The sequence below is a fragment of the Xenopus tropicalis genome, chromosome 7, assembly GCF_000004195.4.
Source record: "Xenopus tropicalis strain Nigerian chromosome 7, UCB_Xtro_10.0, whole genome shotgun sequence".
NCBI lineage: Eukaryota > Metazoa > Chordata > Amphibia > Anura > Pipidae > Xenopus > Xenopus tropicalis.
The window spans coordinates 13,389,223-13,410,638 of NC_030683.2; the positions used below are offsets into that span (position 1 = coordinate 13,389,223).

General features: G+C 47.2%; 1 protein-coding gene across 2 annotated transcripts in view; it reads left to right on the plus strand.

Moving 5' to 3' along the window:
• Window positions 1-21,416, plus strand: part of prkg1 (protein kinase cGMP-dependent 1) — a 467,630-nt gene that overhangs the window by 43,016 nt on the left and 403,198 nt on the right. Inside the window, exon 1 of one of the 2 annotated variants that reach the window (XM_002935428.5) lies at window positions 10,718-11,636. The exons of the other annotated variant lie outside the window; for it this stretch is intronic. Within the exon in view, the coding sequence (XP_002935474.2) occupies window positions 11,329-11,636 (308 nt within the window). The 5' untranslated portion in view covers window positions 10,718-11,328. Of the gene's footprint in view, window positions 1-10,717; window positions 11,637-21,416 lie in introns of those variants that run through there. 2 annotated transcript variants of the gene reach the window in all.

Below are 21,416 nucleotides of genomic sequence, written 5' to 3' on the forward strand. Positions count from 1 at the left end.
ACTTGCCTGTAGGTAATCTGGCTTCCGCTACACGGTTTCAGTAGTCTGTACTTAATGTATGTAGGGAGAATGGGAGACTTGCCTGTAGGTAATCTGGCTTCCGCTACACGGTTTCAGTAGTCTGTACTTAATGTATGTAGGGAGAATGGGAGACTTGCCTGTAGGTAATCTGGCTTCCGCTACATGGTTTCAGTAGTCTGTAGTTAATGTATGTAGGGGGAATGGGAGGCTTGCCTGTAGGTAATCTGGCTTCTGCTACACGGTTTCAGTAGTCTGTAATTAATGTATGTAGGGGAATGGGAGGCTTGCCTGAAGGTAATCTGGCTTCCGCTACACGGTTTCAGTAGTCTGTAATTAATGTATGTAGGGGAATGGGAGGCCTACCTGAAGGTAATCTGGCTTCCGCTACACGGTTTCAGTAGTCTGTAATTAATGTATGTAGGGGGAATGGGAGACTTGCCTGTAGGTAATCTGGCTTCCGCTACACGGTTTCAGTAGTCTGTAATTAATGTATGTAGGGAGAATGGGAGACTTGCCTGTAGGTAATCTGGCTTCCGCTACATGGTTTCAGTAGTCTGTAATTAATGTATGTAGGGAGAATGGGAGACTTGCCTGTAGGTAATCTGGCTTCCGCTACACGGTTTCAGTAGTCTGTAATTAATGTATGTAGGGAGAATGGGAGACTTGCCTGTAGGTAATCTGGCTTCCGCTACATGGTTTCAGTAGTCTGTAATTAATGTATGTAGGGAGAATGGGAGACTTGCCTGTAGGTAATCTGGCTTCCGCTACACGGTTTCAGTAGTCTGTAATTAATGTATGTAGGGGAATGGGAGGCCTACCTGAAGGTAATCTGGCTTCCGCTACACGGTTTCAGTAGTCTGTAATTAATGTATGTAGGGGGAATGGGAGGCTTGCCTGTAGGTAATCTGGCTTCTGCTACATGGTTTCAGTAGTCTGTAATTAATGTATGTAGGGGGAATGGGAGGCTTGCCTGTAGGTAATCTGGCTTCCGCTACATGGTTTCAGTAGTCTGTAATTAATGTATGTAGTGGGAATGGGAGGCTTGCCTGTAGGTAATCTGGCTTCCGCTACATGGTTTCAGTAGTCTGTAATTAATGTATGTAGCGGGAATGGGAGGCTTGCCTGTAGGTAATCTGGCTTCCGCTACATGGTTTCAGGAGTCTGTAATTAATGTATGTAGGGGGAATGGGAGGCTTGCCTGTAGGTAATCTGGCTTTCGCTACACGGTTTCAGTAGTCTGTAATTAATGTATGTAGGGGGAATGGGAGACTTGCCTGTAGGTAATCTGGCTTCCGCTACACGGTTTCAGTAGTCTGTAATTAATGTATGTAGGGAGAATGGGAGACTTGCCTGTAGGTAATCTGGCTTCCGCTACATGGTTTCAGTAGTCTGTAATTAATGTATGTAGGGAGAATGGGAGACTTGCCTGTAGGTAATCTGGCTTCCGCTACACGGTTTCAGTAGTCTGTAATTAATGTATGTAGGGAGAATGGGAGACTTGCCTGTAGGTAATCTGGCTTCCGCTACATGGTTTCAGTAGTCTGTAATTAATGTATGTAGGGAGAATGGGAGACTTGCCTGTAGGTAATCTAGCTTCCGCTACACGGTTTCAGTAGTCTGTAATTAATGTATGTAGGGGAATGGGAGGCCTACCTGAAGGTAATCTGGCTTCCGCTACACGGTTTCAGTAGTCTGTAATTAATGTATGTAGGGGGAATGGGAGGCTTGCCTGTAGGTAATCTGGCTTCTGCTACACGGTTTCAGTAGTCTGTAATTAATGTATGTAGGGGGAATGGGAGGCTTGCCTGTAGGTAATCTGGCTTCCGCTACATGGTTTCAGTAGTCTGTAATTAATGTATGTAGTGGGAATGGGAGGCTTGCCTGTAGGTAATCTGGCTTCCGCTACATGGTTTCAGTAGTCTGTAATTAATGTATGTAGCGGGAATGGGAGGCTTGCCTGTAGGTAATCTGGCTTCCGCTACATGGTTTCAGGAGTCTGTAATTAATGTATGTAGGGGGAATGGGAGGCTTGCCTGTAGGTAATCTGGCTTTCGCTACACGGTTTCAGTAGTCTGTAATTAATGTATGTAGGGGGAATGGGAGGCTTGCCTGTAGGTAATCTGGCTTCTGCTACACGGTATCAGTAGTCTGTAATTAATGTATGTAGGGGAATGGGAGGGTTGCCTGTAGGTAATCTGTCTTCCGCTACATGGTTTCAGTAGTCTGTAATTAATGTATGTAGGGGGAATGGGAGGCTTGCCTGTAGGTAATCTGTCTTCCGCTACATGGTTTCAGTAGTCTGTAATTAATGTATGCAGGGGGAATGGGAGGCTTGCCTGTAGGTAATCTGTCTTCCGCTACATGGTTTCAGTAGTCTGTAATTAATGTATGTAGGGGGAATGGGAGGCTTGCCTGTAGGTAATCTGGCTTCCGCTACATGGTTTCAGTAGTCTGTAATTAATGTATGTAGGGGAATGGGAGGCTTGCCTGTAGGTAATCTGGCTTCCGCTACACGGTTTCAGTAGTCTGTAATTAATGTATGTAGGGGGAATGGGAGGCTTGCCTGTAGGTAATCTGTTTTACGCTACATGGTTTCAGTAGTCTGTAATTAATGTATGTAGGGGAATGGGAGGCTTGCCTGTAGGTAATCTGGCTTCCGCTACATGGTTTCAGTAGTCTGTAATTAATGTATGTAGGGGAATGGGAGGCTTGCCTGTAGGTAATTGGTCTTCAACTGTTGGGGCATGCTGGGAATTGTAGTCCAAGAACTACTAGCAGGGATGATACCCCTGACACCCCATTGGGCAGCACTCACAGTTACATCTCATTGCCATTATCCCCCCTCCCCTGGCTAGAGTCACACCCATGTAATTCATTTATCTACATTCCCTTGAATAAAAGAGGAGGGAATTATTTTAATTAAGTTTAAATTGCACCCCTCTCCAAATACAAAACCACTGAAGGGAAACCTGTGCCACTGTGCCACTGTGCCCATAGTAATCTACCGTGGCACTAACTCCCATACATTATGTTTTATATTTATACATATATAGTATATATTGTTATATGGGAAGGAATCTGTGCAATGCTGCCACCTACAGCCCATACACAGACAATACAGGCCACAAGGGGCACAATTTTACAGGGCACAATGAAACTAAATACACAAACCTGATTGGTTGCTATGGGTCATTTGCATCTAGATTTGAGCCAATCCTATAGGTTAAGAGCAAATATATTGAGTAAGCAAAATGCCAAAGCCCTGTAGTAACTTAAATGGCCTCTGATAGAATTGACCCGACAGATACAGGGAAATTAGATTGTAAGCTCCACTGCTGCAGAGACCGATGTGCATGATCAGCGGAGTGATCTTGTGGGATTTGGCCGCCCAAGGGGATTCTATGAGACTGGGCCAGTGGGGCGCAGGTGTGGGACCAGTAAAAGGATCTCTAGGGTGCCCCTAGAGATGTGAAGGTCTGATTCATGGGCCACAGAGGAGGCGGGGCTTGCAGGGAGTGGGTGGGGTTTATAAAGACCTTGATTGTATTTTGGCCATTATGAGGCATGGCTTTAACCAATAATTGACTTTCCCATTTTTTTTTATTTGACTCCATTCTACTAAGCTGTAAATGTTATCTGTTGATTGGTTGCTATGGGTTACTAGACCAAGATCAAGCTTTAGCTCTCCTATTCCTCTACCCCCATGTGAGAGTGGAGCAACTTGGGTCAGAACTGAAAGCAGTGTGAGAAGAGAAGCGCCAGGAAGAACAGACGGCAGGAAAAAACCTTTTGGGAAGGATGTGAATATTATTCCTCTTGTGTAAACAGTTTCCCATTTATATCAAGCGCTCGCTCTGCTCTCTGTCAGTCAGCTGCGCTATAAACACATCTTAAAGGGCAAGTTAAGCCAATGCCCTACCACCCATTCAGTATGACACCCCTTCCTATTGTACGGGGGCAAGAAAGATGGTGGCGCCTGGTGTGTTGCAGCGATACAGAACCAGGACGGCCATCAGAAATCATTGGGCCCCATACTACTCTGTTAGCAAGACCCTCCCCCAGGGATCTGTGTAGGTCCGGGGCATCAGTGCCCGATTTGGAACAAAAGCCGCTCACCCACCACCAGCCCTCCCCCCCCTCCCCAATGTATGTACCTTATACTTTGCCATGATCAGGTTTGGGGGGGCAGCGAGGAGCAGGTCAGGGCCCACTGAGTTTTTTCCCGGTGTCCCGTCGGCCCAGTCCAACCCTAAAATGACTGCGGAGGAAAGTGCAAGCCCTAGTAAATGAGTCCTAGAGTCTCAGTGTATCTGTCACATTTACTCATATAACTGTCACATTTATTCATTTACTGGCATATTCTAACTTCTGCCACTAGGTGGCACAAGCGATTAAAAAATAACAAGGTAAACTCTAAAACTGCTGGTATCCTTGCCAAACGGCATTGCTGCAAACGCTCAACTGGTCACTGAAAGCTGCACTCGTAGCCGTTATATCCCTCCCCTCCAGATCAGAGGTTTACCAAGATAGCATCACCAGTTTAACCCCCCCTCTAATTAGGTGAGCCCCCCAGTTTTATAGCCCTCACCAACTGGTTGCCCACCTTAGGTGACATCTTTGAGCCGGGTTTGGAAGAATCGAAACTTTCCTCCTCGAATAGGATTTTCTCATATGCTTGTCGCTGCTCTATGTGTATATATATATATATATATATATATATACTGTGTATTAATTCCACAGAGACGTCAATTTCCCCTTTAAACAGTATTATTCCTAAATTTCCATTTAGTTTCTGCAAGATATAAATATTTGAGCGAGTGTTTAAACAGGAGGGACTGCGACGGACGCTATCCGGGGTCTCCCACGCCGCTCGCCGAACATTTTCCTGGAACCGGTAACCCCTTTTTGGGATGAGGGGAATTAAGGATACGGGAATTGGGCCGGCCCACTGATATATACATTTATATGGACTTTGATGACCCTAATTCAAAGTAGCAGAGTTTTTATGGGGGGTAGAACCTATTATTCCTGTATGTTTGCATTAATGGAAGCTGCCATGTTGCTGTGTTATTCGCCATAAGAGCAGCCAGTTTTATGCCCCTCCTTCTGCCACAGAAAGCACAGTGGGGGGGCAAAATTGTTCCCAGGAGTAGGAATTATCTCATAGTCGGTAGGTAGTATGGAATAGGACTTTGCCCCCCCCCAACCATTCCCAGTTATACCCTAATGCAGCATAAACCCCGCCCATATAACTGTAAGCCACACCTTTTTTATTTGCTATAGTCACAGGCATTTCTCTAAGCAGCAGCATCGCTGGAGCCCCCTAGTGGTGGTGGGAAGTATATGTTATATTGTATATAAAGGTTATTGTTATTATTATTATTAACATTTATTTATAAAGCGCCAACATATTCCGCAGCGCTGTACAATAGGTATTGTTAGTAGATACATAAGGTAGAGGCAGTGGGTCGGGTACCTGCCAGTTACCCCCCAAGAAAAGCAGGTACCCTGTGGGCAGGATTTTCTGATGCAGGTATAGATGCGGGTCAGTGGGTTGGGTTGCAGGTCTTATCCATATCTCTTATGTTATATTACGTATATTATCTATATTTTACTCCATTTTATAAACCTTTTTCTACCCCGCCCACTTATGACGCCACTTCCCGGTTCGCAGCAGCAGCACTTCCTGTTTAATGGCGGCCAGCGGGTCATGGATCAGGTTGTGGATAAAGCAGTTCAGGTCGAAACCAGTAGAAATGCAGGTTGGGGGTCCGGGTCGCAGGTCGCGGGACACGAGTCCGGGTCTCAAAGACTGGTTCCGACTGATATAAAGGGGGGCAGTTTAAAAGCCTTTCACTCTTGGGAGTTGCAGTTGGAGGGCTCCATACTGGACCCCCTGAGTTACATTTTAATGGGGCCACAGGTTGCCAGCAATGCCTATGGGCCCCTCATCCGTTGCTAAGGCTCTGCTTACGGGGGGATCTCCTTTTTTGTTCATAGTGAGAGTAGCACAGCTTGGCAAGCACCGGCCTGTGATTCATCAGACTGAAGGAGCTCAGTTATATAAGCGCCGCGCAGGAGATGTTACACAGCAGCCCCCAGAATGCTTTAGTAATGTCAGCCTATTGTTTATTTCTGTGGCCAATGGAGTGCAGGAGGGACAGGGGGGATAGTATGGAGCTCAGCAGCCTCTGTTGCATTTAAAAAGAAAAGGCAAGGCCAAGATTTACCCCAATCAGCCATGTTCCCACAATCCTTTTCCCAGAATGCCATGGCTTTTGCATCACTGCACTCCAGTGTACATCACAGGCACGGGGGACATTATTTGTGGGCTGCCACCAAGGGGGTACAGCTAGTACAGGAATGGGATCCCTTATCTGGAAACCCGTTATCCAGAAAGTTCCGAATTACGGAAAGGCCAACTAAGATATAATTACCCCTTATTGGGGGCAGAACAGCCCTATTGGGTTTATTTAATGGTTAAATGATTCCCTTTTCTCTGTAATAATAAAACAGTACCTGTACTTGATCCCAACTAAGATATAATTACCCCTTATTGGGGGCAGAACAGCCCTATTGGGTTTATTTAATGGTTAAATGATTCCCTTTTCTCTGTAATAATAAAACAGTACCTGTACTTGATCCCAACTAAGATATAATTACCCCTTATTGGGGGCAGAACAGCCCTATTGGGTTTATTTAATGGTTAAATGATTTCCTTTTCTCTGTAATAATAAAACAGTACCTGTACTTGATCCCAACTAAGATATAATTACCCCTTATTGGGGGCAGAACAGCCCTATTGGGTTTATTTAATGGTTAAATGATTCCCTTTTCTCTGTAATAATAAAACAGTACCTGTACTTGATCCCAACTAAGATATAATTACCCCTTATTGGGGGCAGAACAGCCCTATTGGGTTTATTTAATATTTGAATATTTTTTAGCAGAAAGATCCCTTATATGGAAAACCCCAGGTCCCAAGCATTCTGGATATTAGGTCCTATACCTGTACTGCAGTCAGATGGTAAAGTGTCATTTATGGGTTGCAGAAGGAGCAGGGCTTGTGGGGGAGTGGGAGGGGCTTGATTGGAGAGTGGGTGGAGTTTGGGCATAATTTCGTAGGGGCCCTTTTTTTCCATTGGGGCACGCATTTTACTTGTACACATTCAGGGCTGCCATCAGATACCTGATAAGCCAGGTGTTGGCCAGGTTATTAGCCCCCTGCCTGTTCATGCCCCCTGTGCCACAGGCCGTGCCATCTCTAACAAAGAATAAATGCTTGGGCACACAAGTCATGTCACAATTGCGCAGTCTTGTGTAATTACAATGCATTATATCGCATGTCCCTATGGGAATATTTAGGCATGATGTGTATATAGTGCAGGGATGCCCCCCAGCTGTTCAACTCCTGGGTCATGAGAGCTGGGGGTGGAGGGTGGAGCCAGGAAGCTGGATTTAAAGAGACATTATAAAGCGTGAAAAGGCAAATTGCGTGAAAAGGCAAACGTGGGTGATATTTACTTGTGGCAGGAACAGCCAGCTCACAAGTAGGGTGCTGGCACCTCAAGGGGGTACACTGGGCACACACCATGCCCACGGCTTGTAGACCTGGAGGTATTGAGCTGCTGCCCATAAGACTAAAGCAAGGGAGCCATATTTTTATCTGCAGGAATGTGCCACTTGTAACGCTCCTCTGGTGCTGGGAGTTGTAGTCCAACAACATCTGGAGAGAGGTTTTCCATCTGTAAAAGATTATTATTATCCCACTGTTCTGAGAATCTGTTCCTCCATGCCGTGCCCCCCCTGCGGTGCCTGCTGCGCCCTGGGATAACTGGGTGTTTCATCCTGGCAGGGGATGGGTAAATACAATGCACACATCAAACATCATCCTTCCGGCGTAGGGTTAACCCTCCATGTGCCACTGGCATCAGAGTCGCTATGTGTGTCATTTACTAGGGGCCTCTGTCAGCTGCTTCAGTAATGGGAGGTTAACCGTGTGAGTGCCAAAATGAACCTTTCCTTTCTAGGTTTGGCCCCACTGCCAGGAATGGACCCCTTGCTCTAGGTTTGAGCTCAGTGCCAGGAATGGACCCCTTGCTCTAGGTTTGGCCCCACTGCCAGGAATGGACCCCTTGCTCTAGGTTTGGCCCCACTGCCAGGAATGGACCCCTTGCTCTAGGTTTGGCCCCACTGCCAGGAATGGACCCCTTGCTCTAGGTTTGGCCCCACTGCCAGGAATGGACCCCTTGCTCTAGGTTTGAGCTCAGTGCCAGGAATGGACCCCTTGCTCTAGGTTTGGCCCCACTGCCAGGAATGGACCCCCTGCTCTAGGTTTGGCCCCACTGCCAGGAATGGACCCCCTGCTCTAGGTTTGGCCCCACTGCCAGGAATGGACCCCCTGCTCTAGGTTTGGCCCCACTGCCAGGAATGGACCCCTTGCTCTAGGTTTGGCCCCACTGCCAGGAATGGACCCCTTGCTCTAGGTTTGGCCCCACTGCCAGGAATGGACCCCTTGCTCTAGGTTTGGCCCCACTGCCAGGAATGGACCCCTTGCTCTAGGTTTGGCCCCACTGATAGGAATGGACCCCTTGCTCTAGGTTTGGCCCCACTGCCAGGAATGGACCCCTTGCTCTAGGTTTGGCCCCACTGCCAGGAATGGACCCCTTGCTCTAAGTTTGAGTTCAGTGATATAATTATAACTTTGCAATTGCTGCTGTACTACAACTCCCAGCATTCCACACAAGCCAGCACATAACCCTTACTACACCAGCATTTACCCGGGGTAGCCCAGTAGTACCTGCTAGATTACGTTTCATGGCCCAGTTAAGTGCTTTCCTCGTTTTTCCCTGCAGTCTATCCAATGGCAAATTTTAATGCAGTTAATTGGGCCACACGCATAAAGATCCAGCTCCAAATGAACAGAACTGGGCTGATCCAAATGCTTGGTCACATGGGGGCCCTGTAGAGCCCTCATCCAAAGCACAGTGCAATGGGGATTCCTGCTAAGCCCAAACAGTATATGAACAAGTGCTGACCCAATAGTAACCAGGAAAGCATTCGATTCTTTGTGTGTAAATAGGGCAACAGACTGCAGGATAGGTAAATGGAGGCCAAGTTAGTTGTCCCTGCATGGGCTTTATAGATTTTAAAAAAATTAATGTAAAACTCATGTATTATAAGGGATAATGTACCCCCTACTGTAAATGATAAGGATATTAGCAGTCACTGAGGGGTTCTGTGCCCATATAAAGGCACAAGGCTGCAGGCTGAGTTATACAGGGAACTCTGAGTATCACTCATGTATTATAAGGGATAATGTACCCCCTACTGTAAATGATAAGGATATTAGCAGTCACTGAGGGGTTCTGTGCCCATATAAAGGCACAAGGCTGCAGGCTGAGTTATACAGGGAACTCTGAGTATCACTCATGTATTATAAGGGATAATGTACCCCCTACTGTAAATGATAAGGATATTAGAAATCACTGAGGGGTTCTGTGCCCATATAAAGGCACAAGGCTGCAGGCTGAGTTATACAGGGAACTCTGAGTATCACTCATGTATTATAAGGGATAATGTACCCCCTACTGTAAATGATAAGGATATTAGCAGTCACTGAGGGGTTCTGTGCCCCCCATATAAAGGCACAAGGCTGCAGGCTGAGTTATACAGGGAACTCTGAGTATCACTCATGTATTATAAGGGATAATGTACCCCCTACTGTAAATGATAAGGATATTAGCAGTCACTGAGGGGTTCTGTGCCCATATAAAGGCACAAGGCTGCAGGCTGAGTTATACAGGGAACTCTGAGTATCACTCATGTATTATAAGGGATAATGTACCCCCTACTGTAAATGATAAGGATATTAGCAGTCACTGAGGGGTTCTGTGCCCATATAAAGGCACAAGGCTGCAGGCTGAGTTATACAGGGAACTCTGAGTATCACTCATGTATTATAAGGGATAATGTACCCCCTACTGTAAATGATAAGGATATTAGAAGTCACCAAGGACTCACTGGACAATTGAGGGAAGTACCTTTACAATATCACAAAAAGTGGATGCTTTATTATTTCCATACACAACTGTCAGTGAGCCATAGACACTGTATAAATATGTGGAACCCCCACACATGTTTCAGGGGCTCCTCCAAAACTTCCTCTGATAAAAGTCCTTTTTAGACAGGACACCCCCTACTTTCTTCCCTCATTTAAAATGACAGTCCCCTTTCCCTTTTGCCCCTGACCAACTCAGCCCAAAAGCTTTGGGGCAATTGTAGTCTGCGACTGCCACTACTCTAATTATAAAGCGTGTGGCTTCTGGACCCTACTAATAATGAATCCTTTCCTGCTGGCTCCCTGCCTTGCTGCTGCTCATGTGCTTCTCTCTGTGTTACTAAGAATAATACAGTTGTGAGCAGCAGAGCAAGTGAGTGCCATGGTTAATAGGGTGCCTAGGTAACAGCAGCAGTCTAGGAAAGGGGTGAGAGGAGGCAGTGATGGGGTTAACAGGACCCCTGCAGCAGAGAGCAGACAGTGTGAGGGGCTGCAGATGATCAGCCCCAGCTCAGAGTACAAGGAGGAGCCCCTCTCTGCCCATGTTTATGTCTCTCCCCCTTTGCTTCCCCTTGCAATCCTGCAGCCAAGACTCCTCTGAAAGAGGGGAGGGGATTTTTTTTTTTGCCTTTTGCAGAGACCATGCATGCTAATGTTCCTCCCTGCCTCGGCTTCTGATTGCCGCTGCCTCTGTCGCACGTTGTAGCAGCCACACGCAACAGCTGAGCTTGGTGGACTCTCCAGGAGAAGACTTGTGTGGCCGAAACAGGAGCAAGAAGACTTCCAGGAACAGAGGAACGGACCTGTGGATTGGTTACAAGTGGGCTGCAATACAAACAGGGTCTTGGGGTTTATTTTTGGGCAGTGGGAGCAGTTTCTCATTGGATCTGGATGGTGAAAGCTTTAGCGCAAAGTTCGCCTTTATTTATGATGTCATGGCTTAAGGAGACCCTTTGTCCTGGATCATTCATTTGGGAGAACCCTAAAAGTTATCCGGGGTTGGGGAGCAACAACTGAGAGTAGAACCCACCCAGGTGTGGGGAGCAAAGTTGGATCTGACCAGCAGCCTCCCTTGGTTGGAGCGGAGACGCGTCTCCAAGACCAGGAGAAGTTGGACCTTCATTGCGCAAAGGAGCGCTTTGGGAGCGACCGAGAGGTTGTGGTGGTTCCTTCGGGCTGGGGGCTTGGAAGTGGCCGAGAAGACGACGAAAGGAGAAGGAAAGGCAGCCGTGGCCCCTGCCGGGAACATGGGCACTCTGAGGGACTTGCAGTACGCTCTGCAGGAGAAGATAGAGGAGCTCAGGCAGAGGGATGCGCTCATAGACGAACTGGAGCTGGAGTTGGATCAGAAGGATGAGCTGATCCAGAGGCTCCAGAACGAACTGGATAAGTACCGATCTGTCATCAAACCGGCCACCCAACAGGTTCACAAACAGAACCCCACCACTTTGGGGGAGCAGAGGACCAAGAGACAGGCTATTTCTGCAGAGCCAACTGCCATTGACATCCAAGAGCTGAGCCATGTCACTCTTCCCTTCTACCCCAAGAGCCCACAGTAAGCTGCAGCCTTGTGTAATTGTCCTATCCCTGTCTTTTTAACCCAATCTGTTGTTTTTATTTTTATTTTTTCTATTTTGTCTTTGTCCATCCACTTGTGTATTTTATATACAGACAGTCTCCTCCTGTACCTTCTGCTTTCCATTCTGTCCTCATCTTCTGAAATAATGTGTAACTAACACCTCTGTCTGCATCCATCTGTCTTGTGCCATGTCAAGGTATGTAAATATATATATACATATAAATATACAGTGTATATAGAGCTTGCTGTTGGTTTGCTGCCATTGCTGAAAGTAAAGTGGATTGTATTTATGTCTTGGGGGGTCAGTATAATTCTATATAGGGGGCAATTGCTGTACAATGTATGTGTAAAGGCATGGGGGAATTAGAATGATGTTCTGCAGATCTGCAAAGTGGTGGGGATGGGGGTTATTACAAAAAAAATGTCCTGCAATGTAGTGTTCCCTTTAAAATAAAGAGTCAGTCTACTTGCCCCCCTTGTTATTGAAATCCACCACTATGTATCTGTAGCCCCTAGGTGTTACTATCAGCCAGAGCACAGCCACCAGTATGGTAATGTCATAAAAGTTTCTACCAGGTCTAGTAACCCCTAGCGACCAGAATGGAAGAACCATTTCTCTGGTCGCCAGGTTGAAAGGGAAAAGCTTAACGGTTGCTATGGGTTACTAGACCTGGTGCAAGCATTCGAGTCCTGCCTGGTAGAACTTACCATGGAACTTTGCTGCCTGAGTAACTTGTGATTGGCTCTTCCAGCTGTTGAATGTCTTTATTCCGAAGCTTGGTCGGGGCAGAGAGGGGAATATATCCCCGACCATCACAGGTGTTGCACAGAGGATTCTGGGAGTTGTAGTTTGCAGGTTTGCCCTCTCTTGTTGGTTATACCCCCTCCCCCAAGGCTCCCTTTTCCCAGCACCCCACCATGGGGGATAGTGGGAGTTGTAGTTCTACCCATACCGGCTGCAGAGTTGCTGATCCCTGTGGGTATGATGGGAATCCAGCTCTCTCTCAGTAAAGCCATACATCTGTTTCACGCTGGGAACACGGATTCGGCGGCGCTTCTAGTTGCCTCCCGCTGGGAGTGTTTATGACAATGGCATTCAGGGCAATAGACGGATGGCACAGTCTCCTGGTCACGCACACAGCTCCTCGGGCAGCCGCCACTTGTATCTGTAAGTGTACGTACAGGTGCCAGCCATACTTTTTATTCATACCATGGACTCAGGAAATTGAAAATCCTTTCAGCAGAAGCTGGGGGTCTTGGCGCTTACAGGCTCCAATATAGAATCCTAGGGGGCTTCTACGATCAGTCTATGTTAACCTGGGCTTAATACTTACATTTATTGTGAAATTCTAGACTATAAACTGCAACGTGGTTGCTATAGACACTGACCTCAGCCTGGTTGCTATAGATGCTGACCTCAGCAACTGAGGAGCCTGAGTAAACAGGACCAAGATCATGTCGGAAAAAAGATCTGTAAGATTGGCAACCAAACCAGCCAAACCTGTATGTTTGACCTTTTTTTAGATGACACTGTCTGCAAAATATTTAGCTTTTAGGTATAGTTTCCCTTTAATCTGCTATGTTACAGGAGATACCCTGGTCCCAATGCCTGCCATTCACACACTATCTGTTTATAAGATCTTAAAGTGACAGAAACCTGAATGTCTGAGAAGCAGGTAGAACAAGAGGGAATAGCACCATACAACAGCAACAGAGGTTCTGCCCCAAGAGCTTACAATCTATATGTGAGAAGGGAAACTTACACCGATAACATTGTTGAGCAAATGCTCTGGGTGACAAAGGTTTAATCGTTCTTTTACTACTGACTTCAAACTATTGACTCCAATTCTGTATTTTATAGAACTTTTGGTTTAACCCTTTGGCTCCTTAACTAATTAGCCACTCCCCCTTCCTCCCAAGGCTTATGCTTCTCTGCTTATAATATGCAGCTGTTGGACCAGAGGAATGTTCTCTCTGGGGGGCTCAGCATGGAGGTCATTTGGGGTGAAATAGACTTGCAGGCACAGCATAGGGGCAAATATGATGATTATAACAGGAAGACTGATAGTCTATGCTGGTTTCAGGGTAGGACAGGGGGTACTCGGCTTTTACAACTCCCAGTCAAATGGTGGCTTAACCCTGAAAGTACCCAAAGTCACAGTTCTAAATTGAGCACACTGGTAGTGAAAGAGTTAAGAAACCCCCATTATGGATGTCCTTATAATACTGTATAATGGGCAGTTTTGTAGGGTGGATGTTAACAATGTCATTGCTAGTTATGAAGAGGTTAATAAGGCAAATCAATACCCAGCAGCTATTGTGATTGGTGCATAGGGCTCACTTGCAATTAGAGAGTCCAATCACAAGCATAGGGGTACAAAATCCTTCTACAACCAATCAGAATGAGATCTGTTTCAAATTGGTCCAAGCTCTTTGGTGTTAGTCCTATTGGGAACATTATGGAATAATGTAGTAAATGACGGTATCGCTTTACGGGCAGTAGCTCTTTATTCCTGTGAAACGTGACTTATAGATAATTATTCTGTGCCGTAGTAGCGACACGGGTACAGAATCTGGGCACAGAATTGGTTGCTATCAAAAGAATCACAGCCCACGTCGCTATGATATTTGGGTAGAATGCATGACTATCCCACTCATGTCACGGATCAGTAAAGATTCAACAGCTTCATGTCAGTGCTGTGGAGTAAAACATCATAAAGTTGTTTTCTTTGCCTTTCTAAGCTGCTAACAAACTGCTCTTCTGAGCCCAAAATATTGTACTGATGAACTGGTTCCATATAAGGTGTTGGGTCACTGTGGTCTGAATACATATGCACCTGTATAGCTAGAGTCTCAGCCATAAAGCAGGGCAGGACTGCTGCTTACAATGGGGGGATCAGATAGGATCTGTGCCACTGTGACAGAATGCTCTGTTATACAGATAGCTAGAATCTCAGCCATAAAGCAGGGCAGGACTGCTGCTTACAATGGGGGAATCAGATAGGATCTGTGCCACTGTGACAGAATGCTCTGTTATACAGATAGCTAGAATCTCAGCCATAAAGCAGGGCAGGACTGCTACTTACAATGGGGGGATCAGATAGGATCTGTGCCACTGTGACAGAATGCTCTGTTATACAGATAGCTAGAATCTCAGCCATAAAGCAGGGCAGGACTGCTGCTTACAATGGGGGGGGGGGGGGGGGTCAGATAGGATCTGTGCCACTGTGACAGAATGCTCTGTTATACAGATAGCTAGAATCTCAGCCATAAAGCAGGGCAGGACTGCTGCTTACAATGGGGGGGATCAGATAGGATCTGTGCCACTGTGACAGAATGCTCTGTTATACAGATAGCTAGAATCTCAGCCATAAAGCAGGGCAGGACTGCTGCTTACAATGGGGGAATCAGATAGGATCTGTGCCACTGTGACAGAATGCTCTGTTATACAGATAGCTAGAATCTCAGCCATTAAGCAGGGCAGGACTGCTGCTTACAATGGGGGGGGGGGATCAGATAGGATCTGTGCCACTGTGACAGAATGCTCTGTTATACAGATAGCTAGAATCTCAGCCATAAAGCAGGGCAGGACTGCTGCTTACAATGGGGGGATCAGATAGGATCTGTGCCACTGTGACAGAATGCTCTGTTATACAGATAGCTAGAATCTCAGCCATAAAGCAGGGCAGGACTGCTGCTTACAATGGGGGGGGGATCAGATAGGATCTGTGCCACTGTGACAGAATGCTCTGTTATACAGATAGCTAGAATCTCAGCCATAAAGCAGGGCAGGACTGCTGCTTACAATGGGATCAGACATTACACTTTAGGTGCACTCAAAAGAACTTTAACCACCTGTGTGTAAGAGCTCTGAGCCTTGTATTGCCTCCCCTACTATTCATCAGACTGTATTTGTTTCTATGCTCGGTGCAGGGCTGACATGGAGGTACATCTGCCAATAGAGAATAATGAGTGAAGTTGCGGTTAATATGAGTGCGTGGGAATGAGTTCACTTGTGTATATACACGCCGCCCGTGCTGGCTGCAGTTTATATAATCACAGCGTGGGCTCGCTGAGCGCTTTCCCGGGAGAGGGTGATAAAATCCTTCGGAATTAAGCGGGAACAGCGGGGACAGTGTAGAAAATCCCGGGGGATTGCTGATGTCAATCACTAATAGAATGTAAATTGTTCTTTTTTTTTAAAAAATATTACTTCCCCCCCCACACACTCCTCCATGTTAGAGCCAGATGTCCAGTACTGTGTCTGCCAGGGGGTGCTGGGAGTTAGGGGGCAGCAGCAGATGGAGGGGTGCAGGCTGATTCTGGGACAGGGGGGCTCGCGTTGTCTGGGTGCGGGAGGGGGGATCATAATGGGGGTTCAACATTCCTGCTGTGAATGAATATAATATAATTTAGCAACATCTGGAGGAATGCAGGCTGGCAGGGAGTTGCAGCTCGGGGGGGGGGGGCTGCCAGGTGGGCATATAAATAGTGATATACACCTGGGGGTATTACTGCCATTATTGACTATTCATTTGTATTGCCCTTTAACCCCAGCTGCCTAATACTCACTGTTATCCTATTACACTTACCCCCCATCTGTCTAACTCTATTAATGTATATCAGCCCCCCCCCCGGCACATCAATTTAATTCTGTTAATGTATATCAGCCCCCTACCAGGTCAGTCTAATTATATTAATGTATATCAGCCCCCCCATGCCATCAGTTTATTTCTGTTAATGTATATGTGCCCCCAGCTCCATCAGTCTAACTCTATTAATGTATATCAGCCCCCCCAACACATCAATTTTATTCCGTTAATGTATATCAGCCCCCCTACCAGGTCAGTCTAATTATATTAATGTATATCAGCCACCAACCCCATCAGTTTATTTCTATTAATGTATATCAGCCCCCCACCCCATCAGTTTATTTCTATTAATGTATATCAGCCCCCCACCCCATCAGTTTATTTCTATTAATGTATATCAGCCCCCCACCCCATCAGTTTATTTCTATTAATGTATATCAGCCCCCCACCCCATCAGTTTATTTCTGTTAATGTATATCAGCCCCCCACCCCATCAGTTTATTTCTATTAATGTATATCAGCCCCCCCACCCCATCAGTTTATTTCTGTTAATGTATATCAGCCCCCCACCCCATCAGTTTATTTCTATTAATGTATATCAGCCCCCCCACCCCATCAGTTTATTTCTGTTAATGTATATCAGCCCCCCACCCCATCAGTTTATTTCTGTTAATGTATATCAGCCCCCCACCCCATCAGTTTATTTCTGTTAATGTATATCAGCCCCCCACCCCATCAGTTTATTTTTATTAATGTATATCAGCCCCCCCCACCGCATCAGTTTATTTCTATTATTATATATCAGCCCCCCACCCCATCAGTTGAATTATATGAATGTTTATCAGCCCCCCCATTTCTATATCAGCCTAGTTGGGGGGGTGACAGCAGCAAACAGCGCGCCTGTTGTTGATATTGGCTGATTTCGAGGCACAGCCATATTTTGGTCTGCCTGCTCAGCAATGGAGGATCCGCACGGTTTCCTAGCAACAGGAGCCCAACATTGGAATGCTCCGTGGTGGGGCCGCTATGTTCTTCTCTACGTGGTTTCTCCTCTCCCTCCTGTTATGTCGCCCGTCTCCTGGTTGGACAGTTTGGTTCCACTTTTTGAGCTTGATGAATTCTGGGGGGGGGGGGTATTTTATTCTGTTGAGCCTTTATGCCCCCACTTATTTCATTGCCTTTGCCCTGGGGATAATCCCTCTGTATTCAAGTCACATTCGCCCAATATCCCTTACATCTAGCCAGCCTTTTCTTTGTCTTGTCTCTTTCTCTATAGGAGTGTTTATCTGCGCTTAGGCAATATTTCCCTGCCAATAACCAAAACTGCAACCTCCACTGCAAACATCCACTATTTAGTCTTGGCTGCACTGCTGGTTCTGACTTCCACTTACCTTTGAGGTGGAGCAGTAGCCATCTTTTTCCAGTCGTGACTTCATTTCCCACAATGTCACCTGTGAAGAAAGAGAAGCCTACAAAGCATTGTGGGAATCTGAGCCTTGGATGAAGGAGATCCGACTACCGCTACATTGTACACGTAGTCAGGACCAGCAGTGCAAGTAGGGAAAAAGAGTCAAATGCTGCTTCCAAAAGCCATGATCTCTACAGATTGCTTTACAGTCAATACAAATGAATATATTGGAAAGTTGCCTAGAACTTTTGGGCGAAGTTGCCCTTTAATATCTGTAGTGCTGGATCAACACACTGGGTACTCTCTCTGTTCCGCCGCGTGAATAAATGTATTTGTCGTGCAATCAAGTGAGATCAGTCTGTGCTTTCAGAAGCCGCAGCCGAGACGCACGATGTTCCTGCGCGGGAGAGAGAATCCCCTGGCAGCCCCACAGATATTTCTTTGAGTAGTAATTCCCTTTCGGATCATTGCTATGTACTGAGGAACAGAACATGCCGAGTTGGAAACAGTCAAGTTTTATTGAGCGTTTGTAGGAGAATTATTATTACGGTTATGCGACTGCTGAACCGCCATACGTTCAATATATAAAATTCAGCATCCATCTTTATTTGGGTTTACTTATCCTTTAAAACCGATTGTCTGGATTGGATTATAGATCTTAATGAACTAGTCTAATACAAATATATACAAGTATAATATCTATATACTCACCCCCGGGGGTTGGAACTGAGCAGCTTTCCAGGCACCAGATACCAATGGCAGAAAGGTTGTGTATTGAGAGTGCCAGCTGTGCCCACTGACCCAACTCGTGTTCTCTCCTTACGCCCGCTCCGCCGCTCGCTGCGCCTTCTCGCTGTGTCCTTCAAATGATTTTGGCTCAGGAGGCAGCAGACAGTTCTCAAATTATTATTATCCGCAAGTCTGTCTGTAGTAATGGTGAGAACAGGGGAAAACGGGCTGTGCAAAGTCACGTTATTTATATAGAGCTGAGTGTCCATAGGCACTATAGGCACCATCTCTCCCTACTATACCTGCTATCCCACAGCCCCAGTCCCTTCCCAGAGGCTATTATCCCCCCACTGCTACTATAGGCACCATCTCTCCCTACTATACCTGCTATCCCACAGCCACAGTCCCTTCCCAGAGGCTATTATCCCCCCACTGCTACTATAGGCACCATCTCTCCCTACTATACCTGCTATCCCACAGCCCCAGTCCCTTCCCAGAGGCTATTATCCCCCCACTGCTACTATAGGCACCATCTCTCCCTACTATACCTGCTATCCCACAGCCACAGTCCCTTCCCAGAGGCTATTATCCCCCACTGCTACTATAGGCACCATCTCTCCCTACTATACCTGGTATCCCACAGCCCCAGTCCCTTCCCAGAGGCTATTATCCCCCCACTGCTACTATAGGCACCATCTCTCCCTACTATACCTGCTATCCCACAGCCCCAGTCCCTTCCCAGAGGCTATTATCCCACTGCTACTATAGGCACCATCTCTCCCTACTATACCTGCTATCCCACAGCCCCAGTCCCTTCCCAGAGGCTATTATCCCCCCACTGCTACTATAGGCACCATCTCTCCCTACTATACCTGCTATCCCACAGCCCCAGTCCCTTCCCAGAGGCTATTATCCCCCCCCCCTGCTACTATAGGCACCATCTCTCCCTACTATACCTGCTATCCCACAGCCCCAGTCCCTTCCCAGAGGCTATTATCCCCCCACTGCTACTATAGGCACCATCTCTCCCTACTATACCTGCTATCCCACAGCCCCAGTCCCTTCCCAGAGGCTATTATCTCCCCCCACTGCTACTATAGGCACCATCTCTCCCTACTATACCTGCTATCCCACAGCCCCAGTCCCTTCCCAGAGGCTATTATCCCACTGCTACTATAGGCACCATCTCTCCCTACTATACCTGCTATCCCACAGCCCCAGTCCCTTCCCAGAGGCTATTATCCCCCCACTGCTACTATAGGCACCATCTCTCCCTACTATACCTGCTATCCCACAGCCCCAGTCCCTTCCCAGAGGCTATTATCCCCCACTGCTACTATAGGCACCATCTCTCCCTACTATACCTGCTATCCCACAGCCCCAGTCCCTTCCCAGAGGCTATTATCCCCCCACTGCTACTATAGGCACCATCTCTCCCTACTATACCTGCTATCCCACAGCCCCAGTCCCTTCCCAGAGGCTATTATCCCCCCACTGCTACTATAGGCACCATCTCTCCCTACTATACCTGCTATCCCACAGCCCCAGTCCCTTCCCAGAGGCTATTATCCCCCCACTGCTACTATAGGCACCATTTCTCCCTACTATACCTGCTATCCCACAGCCCCAGTCCCTTCCCAGACGCTATTATCCCCCCACTGCTACTATAGGCACCATCTCTCCCTACTATACCTGCTATCCCACAGCCACAGTCCCTTCCCAGAGGCTATTATCCCCCCACTGCTACTATAGGCACCATCTCTCCCTACTATACCTGCTATCCCACAGCCCCAGTCCCTTCCCAGAGGCTATTATCCCCCCACTGCTACTATAGGCACCATCTCTCCCTACTATACCTGCTATCCCACAGCCACAGTCCCTTCCCAGAGGCTATTATCCCCCCACTGCTACTATAGGCACCATCTCTCCCTACTATACCTGCTATCCCACAGCCCCAGTCCCTTCCCAGAGGCTATTATCCCCCCACTGCTACTACAGGCACCATCTTTCCCTACTATACCTGCTATCCCACAGCCCCTGTCCCTTCCCAGAGGCTATTATCCCCCCACTGCTACTATAGGCACCATCTCTCCCTACTATACCTGCTATCCCACAGCCCCAGTCCCTTCCCAGAGGCTATTATCCCACTGCTACTATAGGCACATCTCTCCCTACTATACCTGCTATCCCACAGCCCCAGTCCCTTCCCAGAGGCTATTATCCCCCCACTGCTACTATAGGCACCATCTCTCCCTACTATACCTGCTATCCCACAGCCCCAGTCCCTTCCCAGAGGCTATTATCCCCCCCACTGCTACTATAGGCACCATCTCTCCCTACTATACCTGCTATCCCACAGCCCCAGTCCCTTCCCAGAGACTATTATCCCACTGCTACTATAGGCACCATCTCACACTATACCCTGTGTAGCCCCCTATAACATCCCCAGTGAGCCAGCACCATACTCCGTTCTGCAGAATAAGCAATACTATTGTGCCTGTAACACTCGGTTGCTCTCAGGCTGTGGAACTGGGTAGGAGACGGCTGTGTGTCAGGTCCCTTGGGAGTTAAAGTTTTTTTCTATAGTAATATTTTGCCCATTTAAGGAGAATGAGTGCAGTTCGGCGCTGGGGAGGGGAGGCCGTGGCGAATTTGCAGTGAAAAGAACATGATCGTCTCGCCCGTCTCTCCCCCAAACGCGGCGCTGCGGGGACTGCAAACATTCGCCTGTCACTTCCAAACTTCTGTAATTAGCAGCTCGGCCGCCAGTGTGGGAACCGGCAGAGGAGTGTGGGGGTGTGTGAGAATGGGAAAGGCAATGTACTGCATTCATACCAAATATCCTGTCCCTTATCTAGGCCAAATGAAATGATTTTCATGTTAAGAAACAAGAAATAAGAACTGGCCTTTGCCAATGGATCCTCTCACCATGGCTGTGAGCTCTCTGGTACAGGTATGGGATCTGTTATCCGGAAACCCATTATCCAGAAAGCTCTGAATTACGGAATGCCTGTCTCCCATAGACTC